Consider the following 22,721-nt stretch of genomic DNA (forward strand, 5'->3'; position numbering starts at 1 on the left):
TAAAATAATGTTGTAATGTCTTCAAAATTTAAGGTTTGAAATCATTAGTTTTTTGGGTATAATAATACTCTAGTAATAAGGAAAAACAAGAGATTGTTTTCGTCAACGGGCAAAACAGAACGTTTATACGTGAAACGTAATGAAGACTTTTGTTTTCTCTTTTGCAAGATCCGATGCATTTCCACTAAGGATTCATTGTTTTATATATCATCTCCCTAAATTGATGTATAATCTACTTCATTCATAATTAGAAAAGAGAAAACATAGATCTGTTTTTATTTTTTTCTTATATTGTCGCATATTTCTCTTGTTATTTTCTTCTCTTTTTATATACCATGGCATCAAATGTTTAATTTCCTTTGAAGGAATATTTCAATGGCAGCACTTTAATCATTGAAAACAGCGCATGCATAGAGTGAAATGCTAAAGTCTTTTAGGCGTGAGAGAAGTGAAGTTCAAGAAATTATAATGTAATAGATGTGGTTAGATTAACCAAGTGTAATTAGTTTTGCTGGTTCTTGTTATCTTCCAAAGAGGTTACATAACTTACATAATTACATTCCATGAATCAAGATTCCAACTTTGTTTTAAAAGGATTTTGGTCTAGAAAACAAAATAATAGAGAGAAACTTCAATTCTTTCTTTGGTTTACTCGCAGCGACTAGTTTTACTTTTCATGTTGATGTAAACAACGGACAATTTTATTATTTCGTAGATTTTTTAGTCATTATGTTACAATTTCGTGGTTTTTAATTATAATGTTGTGTTAATACTATAGAGACTAACCGGGCCTTGTGGCCTAGTGGTAAAGGGGTCACAGCTGTGACTTCCGCCACCAGGGTTCAAGCTACGGTTACTGGCAGGTTTACATAGGGGAATTGCCAGTCTCGTGGGATTAGTCATTGGGTCTAGGAAGCCTTTGAGAAACCCGCGGTTATTCAAAAAAAAAAAAAAAAAATACTATAGAGACCGAAACACGTCATGCGGCAACCACCACGTAACAAATCAAGATTTAAGATTGTGAGTTATGTCCTTTCGCTCCCTCTTAGGGCCAATATCGATCGCAAGTGTTTTGATAATGGTAAACAATTAACATCGTAAGTTTAAATAATACCATTTTGTTAAACACAAACAAAACCTAGTAACTAAAGTAACCATTAATAGTTAATCAATGAATATATCTGACAAATTTCGGATCCCAATTATTAGTTACTACTGAACTTTTGATCACATGCATGAACATGAATCTATTAAAAAGCGAGTGTGTGTGTACTTTCGTCAAAATTAAAATTAGTCTCGTTGTAAAAGTAAAAGCACATCATTATCGAAATTTATAAATTATAATTATAAACAACATAGATGATCATTTTAAAATTTGAAGCATAGGCAAAACGACGCTCACTAAAGTTACCTTCGAGGCTTCGACTGCATGTCCACTAGCTATGATGTTTCTTGCTTCAAAAAAAACTTTGATGCAAAATTTTGCGAGGGAAGATTTCACTCAAAAATTATATTCCCTCCATTTTAAAATATAAGGCGTTTTAGCTGAAAACACGCCGATTAAAAAAAATATATTTTTTAAAAGTTCAGCCAATCATAAAAGAGACTCTATAATAAAAATAATCATAAAATATTAAAGTAATACTCACTCCATTTTAAAAGATAAGGCGTTTTAGCTAAAAGCACGCCGATTAAGAATATCTACTTTTTAAAAGTTTAGCTAATCATAAAAGAGACTGCATAATAAAAATAATTATAATATTAAAGTAATATATAATTTGCATAGAAACTTGAAAACGACTTATATTTTGAAACAAAAAAGTTTTTCCAAAACGCTTTATATTTTGAAACGAAGGGAGTATATAATTTGTATAGAAACTTGAAAACGACTTATATTTTTAAACAAGTATTATATTTTGAAACGACTCAAAATGTTTTATATTTTGAAACGAGTATTATTAATATATAACATTTTTGTTAATTAATGTTACTGGATCTCAAAGCAATTGGAGAACAGAATTAGGCCCAAATCCAACAAAAGCCCAATAATTGATTAAAATGGAAGTCGCAAGTCCCACATCGACTTGGGAAGAAAAGGACACCTGAGACTTATTTTTTATAAATACTAGCTCCTTGCACTTAAGAAGTAAAATCACAATCCCACATCAACTTTGGAAGAAGAGTAGCATGAAACCCTTGACCGAATTTACAAGATTACAAGCACCCAGGTCCTTCGGTAATATGTGTTTCGTGTGTGGCAAGAAACTAGAAGAAACTGGTGTTTCGCTCCGATATATACACACAGGTTAAAGGCCATATTTGTAAATCCCATATGAGAATCATGGAAAGCCACAAAAAGCTATACCTAGTTCTCGATTTATACCACACGTTGCTTAACTCAACCGGAATCAATGACATGACAACAGATGAAGACTGTTTGAAAACCCTAACCCTAGACAGAAACAATCTTCTTCTCTTCTCGGTCAAATCTATGGGATTGATGACTAAACTGAGACCTTTTGTTCGAACGTTTCTAAAAGAAGCAAACGATGTGTTTGAGATGTATATAATATACACAAAGGGTGATAGACGTTATGCTAGAGAGATGGCTAAAGTTGTTAGATCCTAAAGGAAAGTATTTCAGCGATCGGATTATTTCTCGTGATGATGGTACGGTGAGACATAAGAAGAGTCTTGATGTGATGGGAAACGAAGAAGCTGTTCTTTTTGTCGATGAATCGAAGATTGTTTGGCAAAAGAAATATGGAGAATTCTTTGCTTCAAGCTGCAAACAGTTTAAGGAAGATTCCAAGTTGCTACCGGACGAGAGTGAATCCGATGGAGCACTTAGTACTGTTCTTAACGTTTTGAAGCAAACTCATGGCATATTATTTTAGGACACAAGTAGAGATGTGAGATCAAACAAGCGCGGGAAACAGGATACTGAGTTGATAAAACTCTGTTTCTTGAAGTATATATATTGTCATTTCATCAGTGAGAAGGAAAGTACTTGCTGAGATTGAGAGGCAAAGAGTAGAACTCTTCGCTTCTGTTATCAGATTTGAACGATTTAAATCGCTTCCACCATACTAGTCCTCGATCTTTCTTTGTCGCCTTGTCCTTTGGAGGCAATGTCATATCTAGAAAGAAGGCCAAAATCCCGGAAACAAATGCTTTAGATGAGAAAGGAACGTTTATAATGTTGTTGAACTGCAAAGAAAAAAAGAACAATTTGAGCATTAGTTTATCCTGATGATTTCGATGTTGAAAAGATGCGGTTTTAGTGTTTTACAGATGTTGCGGATGTTCGAACGGGTCCATAATTTTCAAAAGTTGTGTACTGGTAGAAGTATTGAGGTATTGATAAGCCCATGAAGATGGAGAATCCAAGAATGAACTTAGTTCTGAAACTGTTCAGATTGCAGAACTGGATTAGACTTAGACCACCCGCACCTGCAATTTATTTCAGTTTTGAGCAACGACATGTGTTCTTTGTGGTTCCAAAAACAAAAACCGAACAAGTCTGTTTCAGTAGTTTCAAGAACTGTACCAACGTATGAGAAGAACAAACAGTAAAGAGCTGCGATGATAGGAGCTGGAATCGAAGCAAATATGGCCCCAAATTTACCTGAAAATGATTGTGAATCAATTGTCTTTATGTATGTAAAAGCTTCAGAGTTGTAAGTTCAGTAGTAGCTAAGAGAAATACCAAGAATGGAGAAGAAGATCATGAATCCGGCTGATACTTGAATTACTCTTCTACTACCAACGCGCGTTACAGCCAACAAACCGGCATTCTCCCTACAAAGGATCATCAAGAAACGGTTTCAACATCTGACAAAGATTGTTGTTTTCGAATAAGAAAAACTTTTTCTGCTTTTGTTTTGTAGATTAGAGATGAAACTGTATTTACACAGACACAGATGTTGCATTTCCTGCTCCAAATAATCCACAGAGAAGAATTCCAAATCCCTTCAAAACAGAGAACCTCATTACCATTGAGAAAGTTTGGATGATGCAATGTCTTTTTGGTGCGTGTGTTTTTACCTGCCAACCGATTCCACGGCCAAGCACAGAAGGTGGGATTGGCGTTGCACTTGCATATCTCGATACAGCAATGTATGTCCCTGTAGACTGTTCCATTGATCACACAAGAAGACTCAAACAGATGCACATCTGTCTCAGGTTGTAGTAAAAAAGGCGAGGATAGATTTAGACCTCAACGAGAGAAACGAAAGAAGCAGCAATCATAGCAAAAATTTCCCCTGCATTAAAAGTTGGAGGTCCTCCCCATTGAAGAGGGTAAGGCACTCTAATCCTGCATCAACAACCTTAGCATTTAAAAACCGGTCTAGGTAACTAAAGGATACAAGTTTATGATCTATATACCATGGAGCGGCGCTAATGATACCAGCGCGATCAGTTCTGCAACTGATTTGAGTATTGATTCCTGTGTCACTATAGGCCCCACCAATGGTGAGAATGTATGCATAAAGCCATACAATCACCACTGAGATTATCACAGCAAACCGGTGGAAGAAGTTAGAATATGTTTCTCCTTGCATCAGATGAGGAATGTACTGCACACAACAACAAAATGGTTTGGTAACAACACATAAATGTGTGTGTGTTTTTTTCAGGTTATGGCAAGAGTATTAACCTGTGAGAATATGACAAGAAGTATGATCTCAGGCAGTCCAATCTCAATGCATTTTGCTAGCTGTAATATGCAGAACACAAACTCACGAGCTGAAAGTAAAAACTATCCGAGAATGCGGACTCTAGAGATCGATTATGTGTGCATACCATAGGGAATCCTTGTTCATAGAGTCCAAAGCCAGAAAATGCCACAAGAGGAACCGCAGATAAGGGACTCAAAAACCTACACAAGAGAAATAAAAACTAACAATGCAGACCTGAAAACACCATCATCAAGAAACAGAAGGAAACTCTTTATTTGTATCGATTTCTAACCTAGCTACATTGCGCCAAAGGCCGCTGAAACCTACAAGGATCTGAAGTAGTGAGGCAATAATAAGAGCACCTTGGATTCCACGCATGATCTGTTCAAATTTCTATATTTTCTCATCAAGAAAAAAAGTACACTTAGTTCAATTAGTAACCAAACTTACACAAGACAGAGAAAATGTGTAACTTGATTTCCTTCACCAACCTCTTGAGGATCCATAATGTCATTGTAACGAGCAGCTAAAACGATTGACATTGTGGTTGGCACATAGGTGTAAGAAGCTCCAATGACAGCAGGAAGACGAGTCCCAAGGAAGCTTTGTAATAACGTGTTGATTCCAGACACAAAGAGCAATGTCTGAATCAACTTTACCTTATCTTCCTGCATTTGAGACAGAAGACAACAATTTTTATATACCAGAGAGTCTTTATGTTTCCGTAACAATTTTCTGCAAAAGACTTACGTTTCTTGCATCAATCTTTGAAACTAACATAGTTGGAATGAGAACAGTAGTTCCAAGCATCACCAAGTAGTGTTGAAACCCCAGAAGTATTGTCTCAGCTGATCCGAACAAACATAAGGTCAATTTTAGAAATCTTTAGACTTTTTCACAAATTTAGATCATGATTAGTGAAAACTGTGAGAGGAACTTACGCCAAGGAGGAGGACTTGTGAGGCAATAAGTGATAGAGTAAAGTTGATCCTTTACCGGATGAGGCTGAAGATCTTCCTGCTTCTGCGGTGGCTCTGGATTTCCTCCGCCATCACCTACCATTTTTTCTATCCTTCTTCTTTCCGGTGAAACCCAAAAACTCAAGAAAATAAGTTATATAGGTGGGAAGCTCAGAAAAAAATAAAAATGGTGGAAACTTTAAGTGTGGATCTTCAACAAACCCACAAAAGAGAGGTGAAAATCAAAATAGTAGAATATTTGGAAGTACTGAAAGTGAAAGAAGAAGGTGGTGATGCTAAGGGTAAAAACCAAAAAAAAAGAGTGTTGACAGAGAATAAATGTAAGGAACGTTTTATGGAAAAAGAAAGAGTTTTGTAAGTTTACGTTACGACTTTGAGAAGAAAGAATCCTACTTGAGGAAACCAAAAGAGAGGCCAATGGCAAAACCAAATTAAACCTTTGCATTGAATAGAGCGTGAGAGTCTAGTAGTTTTTATTATTTAATGGTGTAATAAAAAAAAAAAATAACTACTAGTCAACTAAATGATTCTATGAAAACAAAAAAGATTATTGACTACAAAAGTAGAAATCTAGTATATAAGTGCAAAAATGTTTTAGTAAATAAGTTTCTTAACTTTCGTATCATTTATGAATAAGTTCAAAAGGGAAAACCAAGTTAGATAGGTCTTCACATTATTTCTCTTACTTGACGTTTCTGTCAAAAATGCTTAAAAGAACAATGAGTCTAGTAGATTCTGTCGTTTCTGACGGGTGAAATAGAGTGAATCATTATTTCTCTTTTTTCTTGGTTTTTTTGTTCGAGAGTGATGAGGCACCTATATCGAATTAGCGGTACATTAGCAATATAAGCAATCTTCTTGTGGATACAAATAAATGGTTAAGAGTAAAAATATACGTGCCTCCCTCCCTCTGCTTAAAATGTGAAATAGCATAATTGAAATCCCATGGTCTGATCTCAAACTATCGGATGGTTCACAATTCACATTGGGTTATTACGTATTTGCGTTTAATTCTATTGGGCTTTTATTATTTAATCTGTTCATGTATTGGGTCTTTCCCAGAAAACACTTTTCGGGCTGGGTCTATAAGTTTTTATTTTCTCAAATCTAATTGCAGGCCCTTTTAACAAAACAAAAAATAATTGAAACCCGATGTTGTTACTTGTTAACTACTAACAAGAAAAATGTTCCAAATACTTGTTAACTACTAACAAGAAAAATGTTCCAAAACAAAATTATACTCAAACTTGGACAAGTGTTATAATCATTTCGTAAACAAGAAAAACTTCCAAATACTTGAGTTTATCAATTCCTCTAAGATCTGATATTCACAACTCTTTTATCAACATATAATGTATACCCTTTAATTAAGGGGCTTAAATCTGACGAAGAGACAACTTTATTATTTATATAACACTGGTGTAAGAAAATATTAGAACAACTGAAGAGCAATATAAGAAGAAGAAAATTTGAAACATTACTTTAAACCGCTAGTATCCTAAGTAAAATTATAAAGTAACAATGTTGTGTGTTTTAACTTTTAACATATAAATTAAAAATCAGTTGCACTCAGCAGGCATGACTTTGTATCTCGACTTATCACTACAATAAGAATAGAACATTAGCTTTCTCCGAGCCCAATCCATGGCATTGATCTGATTTTTCGACAACGTGGCAAAATCCTGACCATCAACAGGGTCCAGGCTCGAAATCGACCCGCCCGACTTGGTACATGGCCCGGACCCGATAGAGGAGCCGTTGTAAACGGAGCAGCCACTTAACTCCACGTCAGCAACGGAAGCCACGAATGGGGCGTACTTGTAGTTGACGGGGTACTTACCACCTTTAGTGGCCCACTCTGAACCGTCCCAAACGGTGACGTATAGAGACATCGGTTTAGACGGGTACGCGCTTGTGAAGGCTCCCCGGTTCGGAAACTGCCTAACCGGAATGTTGTCTACCAAAAATCTGTAAATCGTTTCACCGGGTTAATTAATTGACAGAACAATATGAAATCCTGAATAATGACCACAGTTTGTATATTTGAAAGAAATATTGAGTTTCTATCTGTTTACCTAAATATTGGTAAGTATTTAAAACCAATCCCTAAATATCTACTTGTGTGTTTGTTTTTGTTTGTCAACATGCATTAGGTGGACTTTATTAATTTGTAACTTTAGTAGATGACAAATGGTCATTGTGATGCTTACCAAAAAAAATGGTCATTGTGATGATTAATGTATTGTTATATGTCAATTCAGAAAATATATGTTATATATAATGTTTTTGTTTGTTTTGACTTTTCTTGGCCCATAACTTTTCCTTTTCTTGATTTTGAATGGATAATAAATGATACTAATTCTTAAGAAAAATAAGAAGAAGATGATCATAGTCATGAGTGTGGTGACTTACACGGTATGGTGGGAATTCCAAATGAGGGTATAGTCGTGAAAGGCTTGCGTTGGATCAAACCAAAAGTAAAACTTCTCTTCTCTTCCAGTTCTCGTGCTTCCATTTGCATACACATTCGTTTGGATCGTCCAATCATCTCTCCTACTTCTACCCAACAATTCTATGTCTATCTCGTCGTGGTTTTTTGGATAACTCTCTGCGTTTGATAACTGCATATCGAAAATATACATTAGTATTTCTTTAAAAGAACTATATTTGATGATCAACTCTTTTCATTTGTACCTATATATACATTACTAAGCTACATGTCTAGAGATTATAATTGAGTTTTGGATTCAAGAGACTATAAATCATATTATACGTACATAGAAAGCAACCACAACACCAGAGGCAAATCCAGCGGGAAGCTTGAGTCTTGCACTGAAGAAACCATAGTGATACTTGTTCTTTGACACCAACCCAGCTCCTGCAAATATGTCGATATTATATATATAAGTATTCACATACATATATATATATATATATATATATATATATATATATATAGTTTTGTGGATAATATACAGGAAGAAATCATCAAAAAGAAATGTAAGTTTGATATCTCCTTTAACAATAAAAGGTTATGAAGTATGAAATCATACTTTTCAAAATGTTAACCTTTTGGAGAATGCGAATCGACCATTTATTTGTCTATATGTATTAAAGAGTATATGTGAAAGTAACTTAACTGTGTTTTCATATATAACTAGTTAGGAGTTTATCAAAAATATACATATCATCAGAAAACAGAGGAAATAAAAACAGAACAGAACAGTGTAGAGTTATATTACCAGAGGATTTGTCGAGAGTGAGCTTTGCGAGGGAGCCATTGACCTGAATATTATGAGCTCCGAAACGTCTGACGAAGCCATTTTCAATGGTGATCTTAGTGAATTGATCTGTGAGGCGTGTCACGTTTGGTGTTGTGAATTTCCTGCTGTGTGAAGAAACCAAAGACAATGAACAAAGACAAAACACAACTGCTGTTTCCCACATAATCTTCATTTTGTACTTCTTCAAAGACGCCATTTTCGTTTGTGTTTGATACTTTTGATTACTGACTAATTAGTTTGTGTGTCAGACAGTGTGTATATATAGAGGTAGTGTGGGACAGTGGGAGGGGTCATTTGGGTACTTTGCAAAATGAGTTGTACACAAGCTGGCTCTTCTTACCTCTGCTCTGATTGTTATTCGTTAGAAAAGAATCCACCATCATGGATTTTTTTTGTCTTGTTTACTGAAGAATGTTCGTAAATAAATGTCTTAATCTATTTAACATGTTAAAAAAACATATATAAAAAAATATTCATGTGACTGACGTTGGCTCCTTTTAAGAATTTCCGATTATCATAATCACCATTCGCGTTCAGAATCAAATCAAATTTCAGAAATTTTCTTATTATAGGATCATAATGACAAAAAGAAAACATTGAATTAATGTTGCAACAGCACATGTCAGACTAACACACAATTTCTTTCAGGTTTAAGACCGTTTGAGACATATGCATGTGGGCAATTCTATTTCCCCTTTCATTGAATTAGAATGCAGTTGTTATGTTTGATTTGATACAATTAAATTCAGGATTTGCTTGATTAACTAAACTTAATTATAAGAGTAAACATTTATTTTATAAACACACACACACACACACGTTAACGTGTATAAACGACTTGAAGATGAAGTGGGCATGGTAATGCTATACCATGCTTTGACTTCTCCTTTCATCTTTTGCCATGTTTGGTTTTATCTCTTTTTCTATAAGAATAATAGTTTTGAATTTGATATACCTTTTGTCATGCTTATTAATTGCATCCGAAACACACCGACTGTATTTTTGGAATTATTTGATAGAGTATTCTAAACATTATGAAATTTGAAAATTACATTCATTCTTTTAAAATTTTGATATCTAAATCAAACTCATATTTTCTTATGAAAATTTTATATTTGACAATAGTTACTTTTCAAAGAAATAAATGATTAAGCTGAAAATAATAGTTAAAATATAACACTATATCTTTTTTAATAAAAATGTTAAAATAATTATATTTCTGTTTAATAAACTGAAAAAAAAAAAAAAAAAAAAGAGGATCGGAAAAAGGACAAGAGAGTTTATATATGATGTAAACATAAACAAGTTGACATGCAAAATCAATACAGCAACAGTCAGGCTGGCAATTTACAGATGGTTCATCATATCAAACCTTAACCAACCAATCAAATCGGCATTTTCAGCTTTCATTTATATAATTGATAGTTATGTCTTATTATTCTTTTGTTCTCTTCTTGATTTTATTCTTATTATCATTGTTATTTTGTGTATAATTTAAATTCGGCGCAACATCACGTATCCTCTCATCTTGATCATGTCACCCTAACAAACTCCAAAATACACAATCATACGTTTATAAAGATTACGAGATCTATACTATTATTTGAAATTAATTACTTAGATTTTCCTAACTTAATAGGACCGGTATTGGCGAGTATATATAATCGTACTGTTAATCTGATGTCCTTGAGAATTTAATTTTGTCAACATGCAAACATTGTGTAGGAGTTTAACAGGTAACTAATGTGAGTATATGACACTGCACATGTCTTTGTAGAAACTAAAGTTTAATGGGTCTGAACTTCTTAATTGTCACTCGAAAAAAAAAAAAACATAGGTGTTGGTATAAAACTTTGTTGTTTTTAATGTGGAAGCGAAGAAAATTTTAACTTTTTGGTATTGTTGCTTGGTTCATGATGGTCGATGCAAGACCCTAGTCCTGAACTCCCTGATAAAGGACGATCAACGAAAATTTTGTGTTTAGATGAAATTTTTTTAAATCGACAAAGTTGGTTTGCCTTTGCCGTGAGAAAAACGATCATGTGGGCTTATGGGCCAATGAGGATGGGCCAAGTGTATGTGATGGGCGGAGAGAAGGATCAAAAGAGTGTTGGCTCAATGTACGTTTTCTTTCAAAAATCTAAATAACTATAACATTAACTTAGTAATGGACGAGATGTTTGATGAGGCGTGACTTTGTTAAACAGTATTGTTGTTCATAATCAAATAATGACTAAAGCACTGAAAGAAAAATCTTAATTGAGATATTGCTGTAATTCTGTTATTGGAATTCTTGGATATAACATTGTAGGACAAAAGCAACTAAAAAGACAGAAAACGGCAAAACATTAAACGATCAACATAATTATGCTAATTAAAAGTTTACTTTGTGGTAGGAGGAAGTGAGCCTGCAAGTCGTGAACATTGCTCTTTCAACATAGGAGGAAAAAATGGATTAAATGAAACTTTAGGCATGCAATTGGCTTCAGCTTCCAAAAATGCTTTGCAACAAGCGGGACCAATGTTGCTAAACCGTCCATTCAAGATTGCTTGAGAAATTTCAGTAATGCATCCAGGAATATTCATCACTGATGACCAACATTTTGTAATATCGGGTAATCCAGGCATGCCGGGAGTGGGTTGGAATGGAAAAGGAAAGGGAAATTGTGGTAATAATTGAGCATTCGTAGAGACTACAACACATACGACCACTAGAAGAAGAAGAACATTCTTGAGAGACATAATGAGAATACTTGTAGCTGAAAATGTATTTTTATGTGAAGTTTGTTAATTTTTGATTGATGGAGAATAACAAGATCACTGCCCCTTTATTTATACGAAAAGAAACGATGCTATGGTATTAAGTATCATGATCAAAACATCTTTGAGTTTTTCTAACGTATTTGATTAGCCGTTTCCAAATCAAAACCTGCGATGGCCGACATTAATTAAGCAATAAACGGCCGATAACTAAGCCGGTACATCTCAATGAGATCTGTTTATAGTCTTTCGACTTTAATTTGATTCGAATCGATTTGCTTCTTGCTATAAATGGATTAAATGAAACTTCGTGATGGGACAGCCAGGACAAAGTGGCAGGAAAAGTGAAATATGAAAGCGAGTCCATAAATTATCAAACCGTTGACTTTCCCCTAAATAATTGGCTCTTGCAGTTTTTTTTTTAAAAAAGAATGGTCCAGTAATAACGCAACCGGCCATTGTTCCCGAATATTATAACAACTCCTTCTCGCAAGTCGCAATTGACAATCCTAACTGATGAGTTAAAGAGTACCTGGAAAATATGCTTCTTTAAAGCATATCAGGTAACAAACCTAATAAGAATCCAAAATAAAATATGATATTTTCGCAATAATCAACCAAAAATGAAGGTGAAGAAGCTTCCACAGATCGGCATGGCTTCGAATTTGACAAGAGTTTTTGGATAATGCCAAAAATGATGGTTAATGGTTATCTTTGCACAAGGACTACAAACAAGATTGTCTTCTACAATTCAAAGAAGGGCAGAAAAATCGTTTTCATGTGTTTTACGTATATCTCCATGGTGAATTTTCGGAAGTGATATGATGAATAACCCACCCCATTAGTTGAGCTTCAACGCCAATCTCTACGTGCCCATTCTAAACACATTTCTAAATTTATCACGTAAAATCCTACCGTTTTGTAAAATGATGTGATTATAGACCAAAATATATCTATTTAAAGAACATACTAAATTCGATTGATAACATAAGCAAAAGAAGTAATCATGTTTTTCGTAAGTTTCTATTGATTACGAGTGATTATTTGTGGAAGACTAAAAAATAAAATATATATATATATATATATATATATATAATAAAAGAGACTATGTATATAATATAGATATGGATAAACAACCTACGACAAGTTAACAAATTAAACTGGACTTTTATCACAAAATCCAAAAACCATATTTAGGTAAACCTCTCAATTTTTAATAATGAAATCCATACAATTCATCAGATAATATAGTATCGGTCTCTGTAAGTCATGAAATTTAATCACTTACACCGAAAATAAATAAAAGAATTTCTGAAATAATCGAAAAAAAATAAAAAATTGGAGGAAATATAATTAAGTCCTACACATGGGTCGTACCAAATGTCGGCAGACTCCATGCACGTAACTTCGTGACCACGTGGATCCTCACACACTCCACTACGATCTACGAAGCAACCTCTTCCTCGTTTTCGACGGATCCCACGTGGCACTCTGTCAGTGGTCAGGGTTTCCAAGAACCATTATCCAATGACATATTGCCACACGTCTCTAAAGTTGAAACTTGAAACCTTTGTCAACTCTTTATATATTTCCCCCTTCCATGTCGCCGTGTTACTCGAAACAAACACAAACATACAAAAACAAACTTTGATCTATAAGTCTTAGCAGCATGATCCATACGAAAACCGGGTCTGGTCGTCGGATCTTGACCTTTCCGGCTGTGCAACCATGCGAATCAATCTCCATAGTCACCTTACTGGACTCACTTATTCAACTAGCCGGCGACATTCTCACATTTAAGTCTAAACACTTCTCCACCAATAAACAAAGCTTCAGAGATACTCTTAGGCGGATCCGAAACCTAGTTCTTGTCTTCGAAGAGATCCGGATCCGGGTCGGAAATTTCAGACGCTATTTCCACAACTCTGCCGCCGTGTCGAGCCTCAAGGAGATCCACGTCAGCTTCCAAAAGCTCAAGTTCCTTTTTGAAGACTGCACAAGAGACGGAGCTAGACTATGCATGATGATGAACTCGGATCAAGTCTCGGATCATCTCCGGGTCCTGACTCGATCCATTTCCACCAGCCTTAGTGCGTTTCCTGTCGCCTCCGTTGACTTACCGAGCGAAGTCAACGAGCTTATTGACTTAGTGGTGTGGCAAACCCGTAAGTACGGAGTCCAACTTGAAACAGATGATAAACGGGCCATGAGCTCTGTTAATCGGATCCTTGCTCTGTTTGCGAACAAAGTCGTCCCGGATCCAGATGAGATAAACCGGATCCTGGATCACGTAGGGATCAGAAAATGGGGAGATTGCGTTAAAGAGATCAACTTTATCGGAGAAGAGATAGCTGCAGAGCGGTTAGATGAGAAGAAGAAGAAGAGCAACGTTCAAGTCGAGCTTCTCAGTAGCTTAATGGGATTCATATGCTATTGCAGATGCGTTATACTTCGACGGATCGAGAGAGATGATGATGATCATCATAACAACGATGGTATCATGAAAGATCAAGACTTGATTCGAGGGTTGAAAGTTGAGGATCTCCTTTGTCCAATTTCTCTAGAGATTATGGCGGATCCTGTGGTTATAGAAACAGGGCACACTTATGATCGGAGCTCCATCACTAAATGGTTTGGATCCGGGAACATTACGTGCCCTAAAACCGGGAAGATTCTGGCGAGTACTGAGTTGGTTGATAACGTATCCGTGAGGCAAGTGATTCGAAAGCATTGCAAAACAAACGGCATCACTTTGGCGGGGATTAGCCGGAGAAGGAGGACTCAAGATGACGTGGCGCCGGAGAGTTTGGCTTCAAAGGGAGCTGGGAAACTCATCGCAAAGTTTCTCACTTCAGAGTTAATCAATGGCAGTGAAGAGATGATTTACAGAGCCGTGAGAGAGATTCGTGTTCAGACCAAGACAAGTAGTTTTAATAGGTCTTGTCTGGTTAAAGCTGGTGCTGTAACTCCACTTTTAAAGCTTCTTAGCTCCGGAGATTCCAGAATTCAAGAAAACGCAATGGCTGGGATCTTGAATCTTTCCAAGCACGTTACCGGAAAATCTAAGATTGCCGGAGAAGGGTTGAAGATCATTGTAGAGATTCTCAACGAAGGAGCTAAAACAGAGACGAGACTATACTCTGCTTCTTCTCTGTTTTATCTCTCTTCCGTTGAAGATTACAGCAGATCGATCGGAGAGAATCCAGACGCGATTTCGGGATTGATGAATATCGTTAAAGGAGAAGATTACGGCGATTCCGCAAAACGTAACGGGTTGCTTGCGGTAATGGGTTTGTTAATGCAATCCGATAATCATTGGCGTGTTCTCGCCGCCGGAGCTGTTCCGATTCTTCTTGATCTGTTGAGATCGGAAGAAATTAGCGGCGAACTCACGGCGGATTGTTTAGCGACGTTGGCGAAGCTTGCGGAGTATCCTGATGGGACGATTGGGGTGATTCGTCGTGGCGGTTTGAAACTCGCGGTAAAGATTTTGTCTTCGTCGGAAGATTCTCCGGCGGCGGTGAAGCAGCATTGTGTTGCTCTGATTCTGAACTTGTGTCTTAACGGAGGACGTGACGTTGTTGGGGTTCTGGTAAAGAACACGTTGGTAATGGGGTCTCTTTATACGGTGTTAAGTAACGGCGAATGTGGAGGAAGCAAGAAAGCTAGTGCGCTTATTAGAATGATCCATGAGTTCCAGGAGAGGAAAACCGGTTCGGTTGAACCGAATCTTCAAAGAGGACGGTTCGTCCACGCCTGGTGATTTCGGTACAAAGTAACTCTTGAGTATTTTAAAGAGTTGATTATTTACCAAAAAGGAAATTAAATAATTTTGGTTAAGGGTGAAATTCTTTTATTATTTCTTACGTAAATGGTTTAGTGTTTGTATATTAGCTCGGGTTTTTATTTTAATAAACAAAAGAGCTACCTGGGATGGCATAAGCTTCAGATTTTTAAAGAAGAAGCTGTGTCCATAGTCCACAATGTAATTATTTGTATTTCTTGGATATAAATGGATCAATAAAAACTATTACAATGAAAAATTACCTAACTTTTTAATTTTGCAAGTTACCTAAAAATCGAAAATTAACATTACAAATATTTATTGGTCCAAAACTAAAAACAAGTAGTCAAGTACCTAGCTTTTTTTGAGGTCGTCCTATTCACTCACATGAATACATGATGCACTAAGTTGGAAAAGCAAACTGGTGTTTGAAACATTGGAGCTCGTTCGTTTGCAATAACATCGATAAGGTTGCTAATCTAGTTGAAGTTTGTAAATTTGGCGCAAAATGTTGTTTGTGGTCTCTAGAATTAGCATAGGTTATCTAGCTGTGTGATATTTTTTATATAGAGAATTTCGAAATTTTTTATAGTTTTATGTTTATGATTTTAATCAAAACGACGTGGCTTTAGTATTTCTTTTATATAATAAATAATGTTACAAAATTTGTTGGTTAACACCTAAAATAAATGCAAAAAGTAAATATCTGTTATAAAAGTTAAATTGATTCGCTATATGTTTTCAAATTCGATTGATTTTAAATTGGAAGCCCAAAATTAGTTTATATATAAACTTTCCAATTTTATTTATTAATTCGTTTGAAATTGAAAGCCCACAATTTAGTTAGTTTTGAGTCGGAAGCCCACTGTTTTAGAAAAGTACCCGAAACGTTTTATGGCGATGAAAATAGGCAGGAGAATTCTAGACCAAAACCTAAATTATATTGAGCAGTTTTATTCGATGAAGAGATGAAGAGACAAAGAGTAATCGAGTTAGATCGTGTGGAGAAGACAACAAAGTTCAACATAGATTGGGACGATGCTTTGGGTGAAGAAGAAGTTCCCGAGCTCGAGATCATCGCCACTGACAAAATTCCGCAGCGTGAGCCTACTCTTTCCGGCGATGAACCCGCCGTCTGTGTGCGATCCCTCAGGGATAACGAACTCGACGATCATCTGAAGCGTCAGAGATCACTTCTTACTCGTCTCGGTGATAAGTTGCCAGATAAGGGCGAGAAAATCCGAAACAGAATCGGAGACCTCGAGTACGAGAAGCAGCGAAGGATGTTCCAACAACGGACCAAAATGGTTTTGTCTTTTTTTACTCTGCAATTGCAGCATTCTGTGTTTGATTGTCACTCAAAGCTTTTGTGTTCTTTACATCTGTAGCTGAAGCTTATTGTGCAGTGGAATTTAGAGTTTGATGATGTGTGGAAGATAATGTAGTATGTGTTAGGAGGATCAGTGTTTGAGTTTTTCAATTGGTTCAATATTCTGCTAAAGCTTCTCCTTTGTTTTAGATTTTCACTTGTTTTGTATAATTCTGATTTTGTTTGTATCATGTATAATCCTTTGTCACAATCTCTGTTTAGACAAAATTAAATGCATTTCTCTGATACAATGCCATGTGACTTTACCTTATTTTAGCAGGATGCGGACAACGGATGTCAGATTCTCGAGAAACCGAAAAGCTCAGGTATCTTGTTGCAAGTTTTTCTTAGCTAATGTTGGTGTTGAGTGCAAAAGTTTGTGTTTAACATGTAAAGTTTCTTCAGATGTGTTTATGCAAGCGAGTACAGCCTCAAAAGACACCTCTGGACAAGGGAATACGGGATCGAAAGACGTGTCTCGGTCAACATTTGCTGCTCATTTTAGTGACAATCATAAAGTATGGTGTTTTTACATTCTCTGTTTTTAAAACCCTTTTAGGTGGCTGCTTCTTAATAATCCTTTTTTAACAGGCGGGAGCTCAATCAGTAAAACTGTTTAACGACAAACTACAAGATTTGGGACGCGGAAGCTGGAAAAGCAAAGCAAATAGCGACTCAATAATAGAGAAAAGTAATGGGTGGCGATCACTGCCAAGATTAAGCAAGTGTAAGGTGAGTGAAAAGAACTTTTATTCTGAAGCTAAGGATCCAAAAGGGGATCGAAAACCCAATGAAGCTTATGGTAAGGGAAAGCCAAAGGAATCTTCCCCTTACTTACTTGTCGATGATGATGACGACGACAACCCCGTCATTAGCTATGAAACTCCCAGGTCCATATCTTTTCTCCCTGCTACTGCTTCAGAAATTGTTTTTCATGTCTTTTCAAGTTCAAAGTGACTTAGTTACTGCCATTTATGCCACACCATGTGGTCCTGGCTAACCTTCACTTTTCAAACCAGACCTATCGTTCTGAAGAGAATTTATTGTATTGACATCCTTATTTCTTTCTCTCACAGGGAGTGGAGTTCGAAAGCATCGCCATCACAGAGTTCAAGCTGCAGGAAGGTATGTCATCTTATGCCATACAATTGTACATTAAAATAAGGACCTTCGCACCCTTTCTGACATTTTTGTTATAGAAATCAGATGATAAAGTGATTAATTTGGACGAAGATGAACCTCAGTCTCCAATGGTAGTAGACGAAGCATGTGAACTTCCTGAAGGGTAAAAACAGAGTTATTACTGTTTATCTTCATCAAGTGACTGAATCTTTCTTGTTGAAGATAACTTAATTTTGGTAAAATCTGCAGGTTACCTGAAGATATTTACTACCCATCAAGGTAGGTAGAAAAACTACTATGTTGTTGGTGTAGGTTTACTTATTGTAATCGTCAATTAGATATATGACCTTTTTTCCACTTCATCTAGTGATCAAAGTGATGGGCGAGACCTTGTTCAAGTATCTCTTAAAGATTTGAAATGCCTTTCACCTGGGGAATATCTTACATCGCCAGTTATAAATTTCTACATCAGGTGACTTTTAAGTACCGACTTGCATACTTGCATTATATATCTCGAGTTATAGCTTTGTGATCATTTCAGCTTCTGTTTGACTAGGTTCTTGCAACATCACGTGTTTTCAGCAGATGAGACAGCTGCTAATTGTCATTTCTTCAATACGTTTTTCTACAAGAAGCTCATAGAAGCTGTTTCGTACAAGGTGATTGTTTTCCCTGGTTTCTATGATGGTTTTGAGCTCATTATGTTTAGTTTGCATTTCAAAAAAATTTCAAGTCCTCAAGATGCTTTAAGTTTCATTGTTCTATTATAGAAGGTTGAGTCTAAATGTATTTCATGTGCAACTGTAACAAGAATTGAGAGAAAATGAGAATACTACCTCATTTTTGAATCTTGTGATTAACATAATTTTCTTCTTGGCTACTCATGTGTTGTTTGATATCTTTGTCTTGTCTTTTCAATATGATTAGGGTAACGACAAGGATGCATATTTTGTGAAGTTCAGGCGGTGGTGGAAGGGTTTTGATCTCTTCTGTAAATCATATATATTTATACCGATACATGAAGAGTAAGTAATTTTGTGACTGTTTTCTATTGAATCCTATGATTGCATTTTTTTTGGCATGAAGAGTAATTTTTGTCATCTAAGCTTAGAAGATTATGCAAAAAGATGCTATCTAAGAATAGATCAGAGTTATCACATCTCAGTCTGCTCTTTCTTATGGAGAAATGTTGTCAGCATCAATTGTTAGATTGGTTAATGTGTTTTTTTTTTTCCCTCTTGGATGTTTCAGTCTCCACTGGAGCTTAGTAATAATTTGCATCCCAGACAAGGAGGACGAATCGGGATTGACTATAATTCACTTGGATTCATTGGGACTTCACCCAAGAAGTTCGATTTTTAATAATGTCAAAAGGTGAGACCCAAGGAATCCGTAGTATTGATGCTGATTGCATAAAAGTTTCTCAGTGCTAAGACCATCGTCACTATATTGTGGTTTTAATTACTACTTATTGTTGCAGATTTCTGAGAGAGGAATGGAACTATCTAAATCAAGATGCTCCATTGGATTTACCAATTTCAGCAAAAGTATGGAGAGACCTTCCCAATATGATCAACGAAGCTGAAGTGCAGGCTAGTCTTTTTTACTTCTTTAAAGACAAATTATAGTATTCATCTAAATTATTTCATCACCTTCTCAGGTTCCACAACAGAAGAATGATTTCGACTGTGGTCTGTTTGTGCTCTTCTTCATAAGACGTTTCATCGAAGAGGCTCCTCAAAGGCTGACATTGCAGGATTTGAAATTGGTGTGTTTTTCTTTCATCTTCGTCTTTTGATATATTTTAAATAATATGTTCTTAACACAACTTCTTGTCTTATCTTCATCTCCAGATTCACAAGAAGTGGTTTAAACCCGAAGAAGCTTCCGCTTTGAGGATCAAAATCTGGAACATACTCGTTGATCTATTCCGCAAGGGTAACCAAGCTGTATAGAACAGAGAATCCTTGAGATCCTTGTCGAGTTTGGTAACTCTAATTAAGAAATGAAAGAGAAGTTTTTTGTTAACAGATCATTTTGTTCAAGTCCTGTAATATAACTAAGGAGCATGACATAATCATAAGTCAGAACAAATCAACAAACCAATAATAACTTATCCGAATAAAAGCCAACATTGGTGCAATGGTGCAAAACTGCAAATAATCCAGCTTTTGCAAAATTTCAAGTCTTACAAGCTATATTTGTAACGATTCAGTCAACAGTTTCTCTCAAGCATTTGAAATAGTTTCCCTCTACATAATCCATTAAACCGAGATTGTTACAACACTGAAGAATCTAAAACAGAGGAAAGCAAAACTTAAAGGGGTTTTGTGTCCCACAGATGCAGCATACTGTATAGCCCAGGCTAGGCTGTGATTTCTGCGCCTTCTACTCTCTCTTTCTCCGTGATGCCTCTGTCATATCTTAGTCCCTGCAAATGTGCAACAAAACATCACAATCAACATGGTTACATGGACTGGTAATGATCAAAGATTTGACAATTGCACAACTTCTTTATGAATGAAAACCATTAGAATCAAAGTCAGACTTTCTTTCTCTCCCCAATCGCAAAATCATTCCACAAATGTGAACTCAAAATATTACTCAGAGACTAGGATTATAGGATTAGAAGAATTAAGACGCATCTTACATGCAAGGCTACTCAGATGACAACTCTATCTTTGCTACAATTATATATTACCAACAACTATTATTATGCAACTGTTAAGTAAAGGCACACATCATGATGATAAGTGAAACAAAAAAAACAAAATAGACTGGAAGAAGGTTACTTACCAGTACTTAATCAAGCCGTCCCATCCACATGTTGCGACTTTACTCTGTTCCAGAGGATGCCACTCGGCTCCAATGCATACTCCATTGTGACATTTCAGAGTTCTAAACACTTTGCAGCTCTTCCAGTCCCAAAACCAGCACTTACCCTCACCATCTCCTGACATTACAAACCGTCCATCTGGTGAGAAGTTCACTTGGCATGCATAACCGGCAACAATGTGCCCTGCAAACCTCTTCTTTTTATTCAGCTGAAACCTTTCTCGGGTACTGTATATCAGAATCTGGTTATCCAAACTCTGTGCAGCAAGCCAGTTTCCATTCGGGTGAACAGAAATGGAAGGCATAGAATGCATATGAGGCTCACTGATATACTTGATAACCACCGGGATCCCAAATTCCCAAACACGGAGAGACTTATCATCACTCGATGTGACAAATCTTCTGTTATTGTCAACAAATGTGATAGTATTAACTGCTCCCAAGTGCTGATCATACTCTTGAGTAATCTCCCCCGTATTAATATCCCACTGCACAATCTTCTTATCACTCATACCAGCCAACAAAATGTTCTGCTTGTCATCATCCGGATTCAGCTTAACTACATACGGAATCTTCCCAGTCGAGAAAGTCGATATAACTTGGCCAGTTTCTGTGTCCCAATACTTAATGTTCTTATCATACCCAGCAGTTAAGAATTTAGACCCATCATTGGAGAAGCAAATATCCCTCACAGCTTTGGCGTGTCCCATGTAAGTCCTCATACATTTACCAGAGTTATACACATCCCAAATCTTAACCTTACAATCCATACCTGCAGAGAGAAGCAAATGTCCTTGCTTTGGGAAGAACCTAATAGCAGAAACACCTTTCGTGTGACCACTCCATGTATGAACCAAACGTTTTGGAATGTAACAATGATCATTGTTCGCTTTTGCATCTTTCGGAGCCTCAATCCAAGACCTTCCTTGATAATCTTTCTCCTCTTTGCCATGGAATGTACTCTTATCCGCATAATGCTCCCCTTTGGCTTCACCTTGTTGTCCCTTCTCTTCCTTCTTCTTCGCGTGATCCTCCGCATACTTCTTCTGCTCCTCCGTCAACTCTCCCTGAACCACCTCCTTCTTCCTCGACCATGGACTCTTCCTATTCTTCATAAGCCAAGCTTCCGTCGCCGGATTCTCAGCTTCCGGCTCAATCTCTTCCTTTTTCTCTTCTCCTTCCCTCTCCTCTTTATTCTTCTCAATCTTCCTCCGCTTCTGCTCACTCTGAGGGATATTATAAACCGAAAGACCATCGTTCTGCTTCAACGCCGCAACATCGCCGACGTAATTCATCCCAGACGGATCCGCCGCATAACCGTACTTATGAAACGTATTGTACTGCTCATCGAACCCAAATGATCCAATCGAAGCATCTTCCACAGACCCTAGCTTGTGATTCCGCATCCCTTGAGCGATCCCGTCTTTGGCATACGGATGCGCGGGGCCGTAAATCGGAGCCCACATCTGCTCATGGGTTGGGTTAAACAAGACGACGTGTTGAGTCGGGTCAATCGGCTTCGATTTTGATCGATTCACGTTAGCCACCGTGAGAGCTAACGCCGTATCGTCTACCTCCGGCGCCGATGATTTCGCCTTTAACATACGAGGCGGTGAAGATTCCGGCGAGAAAGCAACGGCTTCTTCTTCGTCGTAGGATTGAATCAGATCCATCTCTCACGATTTTGCTCACACCACAAGTGTTGAGAAACTTTATACTGAGATTTTGCCTCTTTTCTCTTCGACAAGGGTTTCAAAAAAATCCTAAATCCAAAATAAGGGTTTGCAATTTGTGCCATATTTAGATTTTTAAATATAGCCCCTGAATTATTTTTTGTCTTCACATTTACCCCAATAATGTATTTTATTGGCATTTACATCCATTGGTGGTTAAATTTTGTCCCGG

At 36.6% G+C, this 22,721-nt stretch overlaps 6 protein-coding genes and 1 pseudogene across 7 annotated transcripts; 3 read left to right on the forward strand and 4 right to left on the reverse strand.

The window, feature by feature from the left end:
• Positions 1–1,992: 1,992 nt before the first annotated feature.
• Positions 1,993–2,897, forward strand: LOC9328638 (annotated as a pseudogene).
• On the reverse strand, positions 2,860–6,032 carry LOC9325881 (nucleobase-ascorbate transporter 8). Its single transcript, XM_002892530.2, has 14 exons — positions 5,624–6,032; positions 5,433–5,530; positions 5,174–5,350; positions 4,975–5,075; positions 4,807–4,882; positions 4,661–4,720; positions 4,390–4,580; positions 4,219–4,318; positions 4,048–4,134; positions 3,914–3,972; positions 3,710–3,801; positions 3,551–3,628; positions 3,293–3,453; positions 2,860–3,210 (listed from the first exon to the last, which is right to left on the reverse strand). The coding sequence occupies exons 1-14, from the start codon at positions 5,742–5,744 to the stop codon at positions 2,992–2,994; spliced, it is 1,620 nt and encodes a 539-aa protein (XP_002892576.1). The 5' UTR covers positions 5,745–6,032; the 3' UTR covers positions 2,860–2,991.
• A 1,084-nt stretch (positions 6,033–7,116) lies between these two features.
• On the reverse strand, positions 7,117–9,180 carry LOC9328639 (probable xyloglucan endotransglucosylase/hydrolase protein 33). Its single transcript, XM_021013178.1, has 4 exons — positions 8,905–9,180; positions 8,440–8,540; positions 8,075–8,283; positions 7,117–7,630 (listed from the first exon to the last, which is right to left on the reverse strand). The coding sequence occupies exons 1-4, from the start codon at positions 9,140–9,142 to the stop codon at positions 7,222–7,224; spliced, it is 957 nt and encodes a 318-aa protein (XP_020868837.1). The 5' UTR covers positions 9,143–9,180; the 3' UTR covers positions 7,117–7,221.
• A 1,609-nt stretch (positions 9,181–10,789) lies between these two features.
• On the reverse strand, positions 10,790–12,621 carry LOC9328640. The gene has a single exon (XM_021013182.1). It carries the CDS (start codon positions 11,686–11,688, stop codon positions 11,329–11,331), a length of 360 nt encoding a protein of 119 aa, XP_020868841.1. The 5' UTR covers positions 11,689–12,621; the 3' UTR covers positions 10,790–11,328.
• Positions 12,622–12,844: 223 nt separating this feature from the next.
• LOC9328641 (U-box domain-containing protein 18) lies at positions 12,845–15,749 on the forward strand. Its single transcript, XM_021015210.1, has one exon. It carries the CDS (start codon positions 13,376–13,378, stop codon positions 15,467–15,469), a length of 2,094 nt encoding a protein of 697 aa, XP_020870869.1. The 5' UTR covers positions 12,845–13,375; the 3' UTR covers positions 15,470–15,749.
• A 467-nt stretch (positions 15,750–16,216) lies between these two features.
• LOC9325882 (ubiquitin-like-specific protease 1C) lies at positions 16,217–20,113 on the forward strand. Of its 2 annotated transcripts, none has more exons than XM_021011574.1 (14): positions 16,217–16,797; positions 17,140–17,185; positions 17,265–17,377; positions 17,451–17,749; positions 17,936–17,984; positions 18,059–18,144; positions 18,231–18,260; positions 18,349–18,453; positions 18,538–18,640; positions 18,909–19,006; positions 19,233–19,355; positions 19,462–19,573; positions 19,642–19,749; positions 19,835–20,113. In XM_021011574.1, exons 1-14 carry the CDS (start codon positions 16,459–16,461, stop codon positions 19,934–19,936), a joined length of 1,713 nt encoding a protein of 570 aa, XP_020867233.1. In that variant the 5' UTR covers positions 16,217–16,458; the 3' UTR covers positions 19,937–20,113. The 2 variants fall into 2 exon arrangements, with proteins under 2 accessions (XP_020867233.1, XP_020867232.1); XM_021011573.1 differs by having other exon boundaries at positions 16,375–16,797; positions 17,137–17,185.
• Positions 20,114–20,122: 9 nt separating this feature from the next.
• On the reverse strand, positions 20,123–22,653 carry LOC9325883 (pre-mRNA-processing factor 17). Its single transcript, XM_002892533.2, has 2 exons — positions 20,778–22,653; positions 20,123–20,412 (listed from the first exon to the last, which is right to left on the reverse strand). The coding sequence occupies exons 1-2, from the start codon at positions 22,487–22,489 to the stop codon at positions 20,406–20,408; spliced, it is 1,719 nt and encodes a 572-aa protein (XP_002892579.1). The 5' UTR covers positions 22,490–22,653; the 3' UTR covers positions 20,123–20,405.
• Between the last annotated feature and the right edge of the window lie 68 nt (positions 22,654–22,721).

Source organism: Arabidopsis lyrata (genome assembly GCF_000004255.2).
Source record: "Arabidopsis lyrata subsp. lyrata unplaced genomic scaffold ARALYscaffold_1, whole genome shotgun sequence".
NCBI lineage: Eukaryota > Viridiplantae > Streptophyta > Magnoliopsida > Brassicales > Brassicaceae > Arabidopsis > Arabidopsis lyrata.

Bases quoted from the DNA above. Each gene is read 5' to 3' on its own strand.
- LOC9325881 (XM_002892530.2), bottom strand. From the start codon at position 5,744: ATGGTAGGTGATGGCGGAGGAAATCCAGAGCCACCGCAGAAGCAGGAA. The intron at 5,076-5,173 runs GTTGGTGAAGGA...GAGAAAATATAG, and splicing joins ACATTATGGATCCTCAAGAG to AAATTTGAACAGATCATGCG. The intron at 3,629-3,709 runs GTATTTCTCTTA...AATCATTTTCAG, and splicing joins GATCTTCTTCTCCATTCTTG to GTAAATTTGGGGCCATATTT.
- LOC9325883 (XM_002892533.2), bottom strand. From the start codon at position 22,489: ATGGATCTGATTCAATCCTACGACGAAGAAGAAGCCGTTGCTTTCTCG.
- LOC9328640 (XM_021013182.1), bottom strand. From the start codon at position 11,688: ATGTCTCTCAAGAATGTTCTTCTTCTTCTAGTGGTCGTATGTGTTGTA.
- LOC9325882 (XM_021011573.1), top strand. From the start codon at position 16,459: ATGAAGAGACAAAGAGTAATCGAGTTAGATCGTGTGGAGAAGACAACA. The intron at 17,186-17,264 runs GTATCTTGTTGC...AAGTTTCTTCAG, and splicing joins CGAGAAACCGAAAAGCTCAG to ATGTGTTTATGCAAGCGAGT. The intron at 19,574-19,641 runs GCTAGTCTTTTT...TCACCTTCTCAG, and splicing joins TCAACGAAGCTGAAGTGCAG to GTTCCACAACAGAAGAATGA.
- LOC9328639 (XM_021013178.1), bottom strand. From the start codon at position 9,142: ATGGCGTCTTTGAAGAAGTACAAAATGAAGATTATGTGGGAAACAGCA. The intron at 8,541-8,904 runs GTAATATAACTC...ACATATTTGCAG, and splicing joins CACTCTCGACAAATCCTCTG to GAGCTGGGTTGGTGTCAAAG. The intron at 8,284-8,439 runs GTACGTATAATA...TTCGATATGCAG, and splicing joins GTGTTGTGGTTGCTTTCTAT to TTATCAAACGCAGAGAGTTA.
- LOC9328641 (XM_021015210.1), top strand. From the start codon at position 13,376: ATGATCCATACGAAAACCGGGTCTGGTCGTCGGATCTTGACCTTTCCG.